Genomic DNA, 10,729 nt, shown 5'->3' with positions numbered 1-10,729 from the left:
TTAGGTTGTAACATCCCAATAATTATAGCATCAAACTATAATAGAGTTCTTACATCATTGATACAATAGAACAGTTGATAGAAGCAGGAATAAGAGTTTTCCTCATTATTATACAAACCCTCACTGTTAATTCAAACTAATTACACTCCACACCTTAAAACAGAAATAAAAACATAGGTTTCCTTATTAAAACTATTCTTCAGTCGATCCTCCATCTAAGGCTTGCTCCACCGGCATATCACCGACTTCTGCTCCCATCCACCGGATGATCATCGCCAATCAAAATACATAACACAAAATAACAACCAAACAACAGACAAAGCAAGGGTGAGCTAATGCAATACAAAACATCATAGTAAATTAAATTAATAACCAAACTTCCATCTTATAAGTTAAATTACTCAATAATATAATAAACATACCATTATCATTCGTAAACTCCACTCATTCGGATAATCGTATGAATATTGAACTCTTAGCTAGTTCTACACTTACAGTGGTACTTTACTCAGCTACATCCTATCCTACTCTGTCCCCAAACTGGATCTTCGGACATGGATGTACTTATTCGCTAGCTCAATTATTCTATCCTACTCTGTCCTTCAAACTGGATCTTCGGATATGAATAAAACCACTGAAGCTACATCCTTCCTACTCTGTCCACCCCACTGTAGATCTTCGGTAAGGATTTCCCACTCTCCACCACATAGCTTTCTCTCTAAGTGAGATCGAGACTATTGAGAGCATAAGAATGAACCCCTAAGTCGGAGTTCCTATATTCATACGTACAGTACTTGACACAAAATCAACAAGGAGTTCCTCCTTGGAACTCTATTCTACACTTTCCATTCATAAATACACATGTCAACATATTATCATCTTTAGTCATATCTTAAGAAAATAACTCTTACATACTCAGACATTTCACATCCTCACAGAAACATCACTTATTAACACATAACTCTTTATGGTCTATTAATTCGAACCCTTAAGTAGTTCAAACAGCTTGGATACCCTCACCAATGGCTCCGGAACGATCAAAAACCCCCATATCGACCTAAAGAACGTCCAAAACGAACATCCAGAACTCCCAAAACGTCAAAAACATTAAAACACTAAATTTGTTACGCATAACTCGCTCCAGCGAGTTGACTCATTCACTCAATCGAATTTACTATTCCAAAATCACGAAAATTCACTTCCCGGACTATAGCGACTATTCCTTTCACCATACAGACTTTCTAAACATCCAAAAACTCATCTCTTATCAACAACCCATATTCATCCAAATCTTATAAACATCTAAACTAAACATATAATTAAAAAGGCATCGGATAATTAGTACAATCCAAAATTTCCGATCAAGACCTAGTCTCCTTTTAAATCCATAAACAGATTCAAAATCTTCGATCTATACGTATACCTAAAAACTTCCACCGATTCAAAATGCTTAATATGAACAAGATCTCTTCAAAACCATCAAAACAGAAACATATCCCAATTCCAAACCGTACATCAATTCAAAAGATACAATAGAAGTAGAATTTCATTCTAAAATCATAAAGAGAATCAAAATCCTAAACATATACCAAATTTAAAATCATACAGAAACAAAAAAGACTCAAGGTTAGCTCCCCTTACGGTTTTCTCCTAAGCTTGCTTTCAAACGGTTCCCCGACGTTCCTCTGCCTTAGAATTCCTTCTCGTGGCTCCAAACTTAGCTCTAAAACTTCTCTGGTCCAATGCTTTTAGGTAACAGTTCTCAGATTCAACTTAGGAATTCTCTCAGCCCCAAAACCCTCTTAAATAACCAGAAAAACGTGTTTAAATAGTAAAACGCGTTTACTGAGTCAAAACGCGTTCAAAACGCGTCCAAAACGCGTACAGCGAGTGAGTCTGATTTTGACAACTTTGCCAGTCCAGTTGAACCCCTTCCCGATGTCGGAATTACGCGTATAAGTACTCGAATCGAAACTATTCGAGTCTACTTTCTAATGGAAAAAGAATCAACTTAATATCTAATTTGTACAATTAATTATAATTAAAATACCAAACCATGTCAAAGTTGACAGCATTGTATTTTGCATATAAACTTTAACTTTTGTTACAACTTGATACATTTTTGGTTTCTTACTCTACTAATGACCCAAGATTCACATTTTCCTTTAATTTTTCAGGGTCTTACATAGGTCATCTAACACCTTATGTCACTTAGTGGTTTAGGTCATTTAGTGACTTGAGTCTTTTAATGCTTTAATATAGTGATTTCCTTTGTTGTAAAATGTCTAACACATTAACTTGTCTACTACTTAGACTCTTCTAATGTTATGGCTTGGTCTTTGCATTTACCAAACTCTACTTATCATATATAATATTTGAATACCAACCATTTAGCACATAAAAGCATAAGTATAGATCATATATTTTAATATTCAACACATGTTGATCAATCACTAAAACTCATTATATCTATCAGACATTCTTTCTTAGTCATCTAAGGTTGTTTCACTTCTAACCAAAGACTCTCTCGTCTGGTAGAGTGAATGTTTTGTTATCATCAAAAACCTTATCAATTAACAAGGCTTTGATCATGGAGGTTATTTGTGTTTTTGAGTTGATCTTGAAGATCCAAAGTCTTTTCAAAGTTTCCATTTTTCAATATGCAAAGAACCAAGAAGCCCAACTCCACATGGGAATAAATTATTATATTTGATCTACACATGAAGTAAATTAGAATTTATTGTTTGTGAGGGATTCAATTTTAAGAATAAAATGAAGAATATATCAATTGAAAATCCATCAATGAAAATGAAAACAATTACAAAATAAAAGGAAACATAAAGTCTAAGAAAAGGGAATCCTTAAATATAAAGGAATTGAAAAGATTCAAGCACGCTTTTACTTAGAGTATTTAGAATGAATTAAAATTTGTGAGTTAACCTGTCCACCATGGGTTTGTGGCAAATTGAGTTAAAAAATATTTGTAAATTTTCATCTTACCTATGATTAAATTATGCTAAAAACCCCATATTGAAGTTTAAGCATTAAGATGAATATGCTGGATATACTTTTGAGATTATTTAGATTTTATTTAGAATTATGATTTGGTTTTTAGGATAAATAAACTTATTTATTGTTTAAAATGAGAAAAAAACTGATTTTTAAAATAGATTTGGACTTTTTTTATATTTTGGTTACATGTTAAAAAAACCTCTTAAACTGAAGAAGAAAAAAAGTTGTAATCTTTTTTAATTAAGTGAGTCAACCTATGGGAGGTAGGACTGAGCTCAAATTTCTTAAGCTTCCTAATAAGTGTGCCAAGTTGGATTGATTCACTAAATAACTAACTTATAGTTGGTAGAGTCAAACCAGACTATTTTGACTACTCTACTTTTACTAATCAAAGAATAAAAGATATATACAAATGAGAAAGGAAATAACATAAAAGTTACACTACAATATGTCCTAAAGCCAAATAACAGAATACAATAGTCAAAATGAAAAAAATAGAATGAAACAAATATTATGTAATTGTACAATGAAGTTTGTGAATAAACCGTAATGATATTTTTCTTTTACATAATTTATTTTAACTATGATCCATTCAGTGTATATATTTTTTTCATATGTATCCATTCAACCTAGTCGTCAATTTTCGTTCATTTGTACCTCTCAACTTAACTTTAGTGAATAACTCTACTTTTGTTAATACTTTAATATCTTAACAACGAGCAGCATGTTGATTTAGTAGATTATTATGACTAGGAAAGAAGACAAAGAAGTGGTCAATTTCAAAATGCCAAAACATTGTCAAAATCTTTATGTAACCTTATAAGCTTTGTAAAAGAATACTATTATGTTCTTATAGCAAACTTTTCTTTGTTTAGCTATTCTCTAAAAGAAAAAGTGTGCTAATTAGAAGTGACAACTATCCAAACAATTACATTTCAAACAATACTCAATGGATTAATCAGAAGTGATTAAGATCCAAAAGATATTTAGCTTTAAACAAAGAGTAATGAGTGTTTAAATAATACTCATGCAAAAGTAGTTATATTTCAAATATTACTCAATTTATAACTTGAAAGAAAAAATACACCTTTAATAACTTTCAAACAGATGCTAATAAACAATTCAAATATCATTCAACTCAAAGTAATTTAAACATATAGCAAGGGATTTTATATATAAAGGGTTTTGCTCGAAATCAATGTGATACTAGAAACTTTAAACATGAGATGTTTAAATCAATGTAGCCAAAAACTTTAAACATGAGATGCTTAAATCAATGTGACCAAATAAATGTTGAATTGTTATATAGAGACACAAAATAATAAATAAGTTTTTTTAACTTCTAAATCAATTTTGACATAATTAAATATTGATCAAATTTTGCCTATAAAATTAATGTCTTGATGTTGTTAACTCTTCTCCAAACCCAAAAAAAAGTGTATATAGTTTATATATATATATATATATATATATATATATATATATATATATATATATATATATATATATATATATATATATATATATGATAAATAAATGAATAAACATAAATGAAAATTGTTTATTTTTTTTAACTTTTGTTGTGTAATTTTTTAATTAAGAACGATATTATAGTGTTACATCTTGATTTGAAGTGACAGACTTTTTTTTTTTAAGAATGTTATGTTTGATTATAAATATAAAATTATGAATTTTTTGTTTTTATTCGTGAATATGTATTTAACATTTTTTAATGATTTGATTAGTTCGAAAAGAAATTCTATCTTTATTGAAAAAAGATATTATAAAGATAAAGACATACAAATAACAAAATATAAAAAATAAGTTAATTAGAATTCAAAATATTGAAGTTATTTTTACCTTTATGGGAGTTTAAAATCGTAGAAATTAATGAATGTCATAAGCCCCTCAAAAAGTCAATTAAAATATTATTTTATCATATACGAAGATATTTTAAAAAACAACTTGTGCATCAGTCTAAACATGGAAGTATACTCTTTATTTTTAAATAATCCCAGTGTAACATTTTTTAGGAAGCGAACTCAGGAATCTCATTGACCTAGTTTAATTATACAAGCGGACTACAATTCTTTTATTTTTCTTCTTTGTTTTATTCTTTTTAACATATGCCTTGGTCAAATACTTTTGAGTTAACCCAGGATAATTGGATAAATAATTGATCTAATACAATAAATAGTGACATTTTTAGTATGATAAAATATTACAATGTTAATACAGTAATATATGTAATTTACAAATAAAAAATATAACGAAATTTTTTAATGTTAATTTTTCTTTAATAAATATATATCGTTATAATTATAAATCAAACATGTATTCAATTATCTTTATAATTAATACATAAGATAAAACTGATTTAATTAAAGCTTATATATTAAAACTATAATTATACTAAAAATAAAATATTTCGATATTTATTTTTATCATTTAAATTATTTTTATCAAATAAATTTTATACGTATAATTATATGGTCATATCTATCTAATGAACCACATTATTTTCTAATGGTCAATTAAACTGTCACTTCAATCAAAGATTAACTAATGATTTTTAGCTTAGAGCAAAATAAAATTACCAACAATTTGATGGAAAAGTTCACCCAAAAAATTATAAATACAAGTTTAGAATAAGAAAGTAAAATATATATTAATTGCTATATCTACTCTGATTTTGACATTGAAATAGATAATTCTTCAATTTGATCTAACGGTTTCATTTTTGTTGCGAGATAAAAGACACAAGTCCCAACTTGAAAGATAAGTTTGACTGGAAAACTTGTCCCAAATTTCAATTATTAAGACATCAATTTAATTTTTCGTTTTCCACTCCCTCAAATACTTTTCCAATAGATTAAATATGTTTTTCTACAAAACTATTATAAAAAATTATCATGACTAACAAACTATACAACAAATGTTTTTCACATGTGCATAATAAATTAAAATATAACTTTCATATGTCATTTATTGAAAAGGGTATTTTATATAATTTTTATAAAATACAAAATAAAATATTTTATAATTTAATTTAAAAACTAAAACATAATTTTTGTTTTATAATAATTTGGGCCGAAAAACAATGTATAATCTTTAACACAAATATAAATACATTATATAAGTGACTTGACAACAAAACTTTGAGAACTGCCCAAAACTCTGTATTCAAATACATGTGCCTAAACTTTTTTCTAAGTATTAAAACTTGGATGATCTTATTATAGTAGCCAAAACACTTACCAAGTTATATGTTAAACATAAGTCACTATAGAAAGATAGACATTTGAAGATAAGTTTATCTTAAGAAAAGAAAAATATTGTCATGATTAGAATACCCTTTAGTACAATTTCTCAAATATTAGAAAAAAAATGTTTTGTTTTACATACAACCCACTTTTAGAGATATTTTGATTATTAAAAACATTTAACTTTTATATTTATAAAGAAAAAGAGTGATAGAAAAATAAAATAATAAATATAGAGTATGTGTAAAAATTTATTGAGTGTAAAAATAATTGTATCCATGTTAAAATAGCCTTGGTGAGATGTTAATTACTTGTGCTGGTTGACAAAGCATTGGCAGATACTACAGCTAAGCCACCCCATACTGTGTCAGTGATGAACCCTTCTAACTGTGCCAACAAGTGCCGCTTTGTAAGCTGAACCATGTATCACTACACATATCCAAGCCCAATGGTCCCAATTCTTGCATCTCACCCTTTCTTCAATCATTAAAATAGGATCTCAGTTTTTGTTTTCTTTTCTTTTTCCATCTACAGTGAACTCCATCATCTCTACTCTATCCTACTATCATCAATATAACAAAATTGAACTCTAAGTTACCAAGAAAAACAACTTGTAAAACTGAAAAAGTTGTCTTTTTTTCACTTAGCAACATTATAGTTACCAAGCTAGCAGCACCTTTTCACAAGTTATATCTGCTGTTATGATCAGTAAATTGCATAGTTTGGTCCAACCCCATCACCCTTTTGAATTATTATTATTATTATTGCTACTACTATTATGATATTTGATACTGAGTATATAAAGATTAAAGAGTGAGAAGGATTTAATAACACACAACTTGTGTGGCCAGTGAGAGAAGGAAACTAGAGAGATAGATGGGTGGTCAGGTTTTATGGTAGGTGACTAAACAACCACCTTCAGCTCACATGCCTTCTTTATGTTTATAATAAAAACTTTGCCTTTTTATCTCTTCATGTCATGTGTTATGATGTTCAGTATCTATCCCAAATTTTCAACACCTCATTCATTTCTCTTTGATGCAAAGAAAGATAATTACCACCAAAATGTCACTTTTGGAATTTCACACAACAATTTATATTATTCATACAAGGCCAGGGTGGAAGCTGTGTGAAAACAACACAAGGAGTGAGAGTCTGTTACAAATTCCTCAAGTTTGAAGGATGGCCAAAATCATGAACCTAAAATTTGCAGCAAGGAACTTATTCCTTGAAGTATGAACAAAGTAACCAACAAATATCACCCCACCAAAAAAATATAGAAAATAAAAAGAGAAAAGGATGAAAAGTTCCTTATGAAGTACTTGAAGAATAACAGAAATACCTCAAAGAAGATATGAATCCTGAAAAGAATTAATGAAATAAGTGCATAAGCTTTTTTCTATACAGTTTGGAATCTTCACTCTGAAGTTGAACTGAGATTTGAAACCTCTGCTGGAATGAACTGTGATAGGTTTAGTTTAGTTAGAAATGAGGCCTATCAGTGCCTCTTGCTTGTGGCTGCTGCCTCCTACTACCCACCAAGGTTTGTAAGGCTCAGCATGGCCATGGCTGTTACCTTCTTCCTCTGTAGAAGCAGGAAGATTAAGATCAAAAAAGTCCCTAATTTCTGGGTCTTCTCTCCCTAGTACAACTCTTTGACTTTGACAGTTTCTAGCAATATCAGACCCATTAGGCAAGTGATGAGATCTCTTGTGACCACCCAAGGCTTGTCCAGATGGAAAAACCTTGAGGCAAATTGGGCACTCATGAACTTTCCCCTTTTTCAAATCTCTCTCTCTCTCTTCCTCATTGTCAAAACCAGTAGTAGTAGTAGTAACAGTAACCATTTCATGTTCTTCCACATATTCCTTCTTCAGGAACTTACTTTCTGTTGTTGGATCAGGGGAGAGGTCTGCTTCCAAGTCAGTGCTGTTTTCACTGCTCTCATTTCTTGAAGCAAAGCATCCCTTGATCTTCTTGTGACTAGCTCTGTGACCTCCGAGTGCTTGGTATGAGTGGAAGATTTTCTTGCAAGTAGCACACTCAAATTTTCCTCTCTTGTTTGAGCTTTTGCTCAATTCAACTTCTGGGGACTTGTTCTTCACCCAACTCTTTGAAGAACTAGCCTTCAATTCAGAATCCAAATACTTTGCCTTGATTGAAGTGTACTTATTATTTCTATTATCATCTATTCCATTGTCCTCAAATGCAGAATCAGTATCAAGCTCGGCCTTCTTATCAAGTTCTGAGCTTATTTTTCCTTTGGAGTTGAGATATGAAGCATCCAAATTTCCAAAATCCCACTTCATATCCTTTGGTTTGGTAACCTTATTTTCAGAATCATTGGAGACAACCCTCTTGCCTTCAGCCTTGGAATCTAAATTGGTTGGAACCAAAGGAGATTCAAAATGAAATGAGTTCACAGAACTGAGACCACACCAAGGACTAACATCCCTGCTAAGCATCATCAAACTCATGGCAACCTCTTCCTGCTCCTGCTCTGCCTCAGAAACAAAGGACACAGAAGAAGTTGATGGAGCCACGTACCTTGTCCTTCTCCTCCTGGATCTTCTCCTACGGTTTGGAGCAGTGGCTTCATTGTCGGAGTGGCTATCATCCGACACCATCTTCTGGCTAGCATTGGTATTTTCTGTCCACGAATCTTGATCCTCCATCAAGCTGCTGTTGTTCTGGGATACTCTCTCGGAGTGGCACTTCATGTGACCAAACAGAGCTTTCCAAGAGTGAAAGCCTTTGCCACACTCCTTGCACAACTTGTCCAACACCAACAAAGTGTCATCAACGGAATTCGTGAACCTCCAAGTCTTCTTCGGGTTCTCTCTCAGACCATACCCTCCATTGCTAGTTCCCCCTTCAGAACCCATTATTCCCGTCTCTCTATCTCCACCATTGTTGTTGTTGAAAGACGAAACTTTCTCTGTCTCGGATGAAACATTGGTGACGTGTGACCTCATGTGACCTCCTAAGGATCTCCCACAAGGGAAGCTCTTGCTGCAGAACTTGCACGAGTGCTTCACTTCTTGATCTTCTTCCATTGGATTTTCAAGAAACCGAACACACACACACGCAGGGATCAGCAAACAAAGGCAAACCAACTCACTTCTTGATCATCAACACAAGAGGAGAGGATCACAGCGAGAAATAGCAAGACCCCAGATCAGCATAGTATCTTGGAAGCGGTGGGAGAGAAGAACAAGAGAAACCCCATGTCTGGTTTCACGAAAAAATTGAAAGGTGAGTGCAAGATCTAACTCAGAAAAAGAGGAAAACAAAAGGGACAAGAGAACGTGGTGTAGTATGGTAAACTATATAAACTAGAAAGCTTCTTGAGAATACTAGACCAGCAGTAGTAGCTCGTGTCCTTTGGGAAGTTGAATTTTGAAGAAAAAATCAAACTTTGAAGAGATGGAGAGGAGTTGTGCGTGTTACCTTTGTTGCTAATGATAGCGATGATGGATGAGGAAGCCAAGGGAGAAAAGAACAAACAAGAGTGAGTGAGTGAGTGAGCGTTTGTTTCTCCAATTCTCTCTCTAAACTTCACTATATTAGGAGGAGAAATCCATGCATGGAAGCAAAGATTAAAAAACAAAAAAAAAAAGGAAAAAAAGAGAGAGAGAGAGAAAGGGTGGTAAAGGGAGAGGGACAGCACGTGTACTCAACTGAGGATCTTACGCCACCCCTTCATCCAACGGCCTCAGATTCCTCCACGTCCGCAACCAATTGGCTCAGGAACCTGCTCAAACTAACTGCATTTCCAACTATTCCTTCCTTTGTCTTGCCATTAAGGAAATGCTTCTTTTCTTTCTTCTCTATATATGTACTAATGCTAAAAACACTTCAAGTGAAAGAAGTGAAAGGTTCTTCTCTCTGACCGTTATTCTTCTGGACTTTCTATTACTCTGATGTTTTCTTATTTGTCGGATTTACAACAGATTTTTCATGTGGGTCCTCCATCTAATTCCATTCAAGATGCATAATACATTAATAAACCAAGTGTTAGAAAGTGTAGGGTAAACCTTCCTCTTCTGACACAAGTCTGTCAAATGCCACTGTTTTCTTGATTCTCCACTGGGATTGAGTAAGGCATATTTCAAGGCCAATTTGGTAAAGCAAAATTTGGATTGGTGGGTCATAATCAAGTGGGGTTGTCTGATATTTTATTTTATAACTTCTTGTTCATAAATATAAGGTTCATTTTATGGTTGCACCTATAGCTGAACTGAGCCATGCCACCAAAACATAAGCCAGGTACAAGGTGAGCTGGTTAAGTAATGCAACTGAAATCTGGCACATTTATTTGAGTCCAAGAGTGTTGTGTCTTTCATCTTTTTCTTTTTATCTTTCAATGCCCTTTTGGAATTGTCTATGTAAAAACATTGTAAATGCCTAAGGGTCAATTTATAAAGCTAAATTTTCCAAAATTGGATATTGGA

At 32.2% G+C, this 10,729-nt stretch overlaps 1 protein-coding gene and 1 long non-coding RNA gene across 2 annotated transcripts; both read right to left on the bottom strand.

The window, feature by feature from the left end:
* On the bottom strand, nt 1–1,908 carry LOC128196380 (uncharacterized). Its single transcript, XR_008248647.1, has 2 exons — nt 1,642–1,908; nt 1–248 (listed from the first exon to the last, which is right to left on the bottom strand). It is a non-coding gene; the product is annotated as an uncharacterized LOC128196380 (long non-coding RNA).
* A 5,668-nt stretch (nt 1,909–7,576) lies between these two features.
* LOC108345025 (zinc finger protein ZAT4) lies at nt 7,577–10,014 on the bottom strand. Its single transcript, XM_017583581.2, has 2 exons — nt 9,726–10,014; nt 7,577–9,506 (listed from the first exon to the last, which is right to left on the bottom strand). The coding sequence occupies exon 2, from the start codon at nt 9,329–9,331 to the stop codon at nt 7,754–7,756; it is 1,578 nt and encodes a 525-aa protein (XP_017439070.2). The 5' UTR covers nt 9,332–9,506; nt 9,726–10,014; the 3' UTR covers nt 7,577–7,753.
* Between the last annotated feature and the right edge of the window lie 715 nt (nt 10,015–10,729).

This window comes from Vigna angularis, chromosome 4, assembly GCF_016808095.1.
Source record: "Vigna angularis cultivar LongXiaoDou No.4 chromosome 4, ASM1680809v1, whole genome shotgun sequence".
In the NCBI taxonomy this organism is placed as follows: Eukaryota; Viridiplantae; Streptophyta; class Magnoliopsida; order Fabales; family Fabaceae; genus Vigna; species Vigna angularis.
This window is presented reverse-complemented; position numbering and strand designations above follow the sequence as displayed.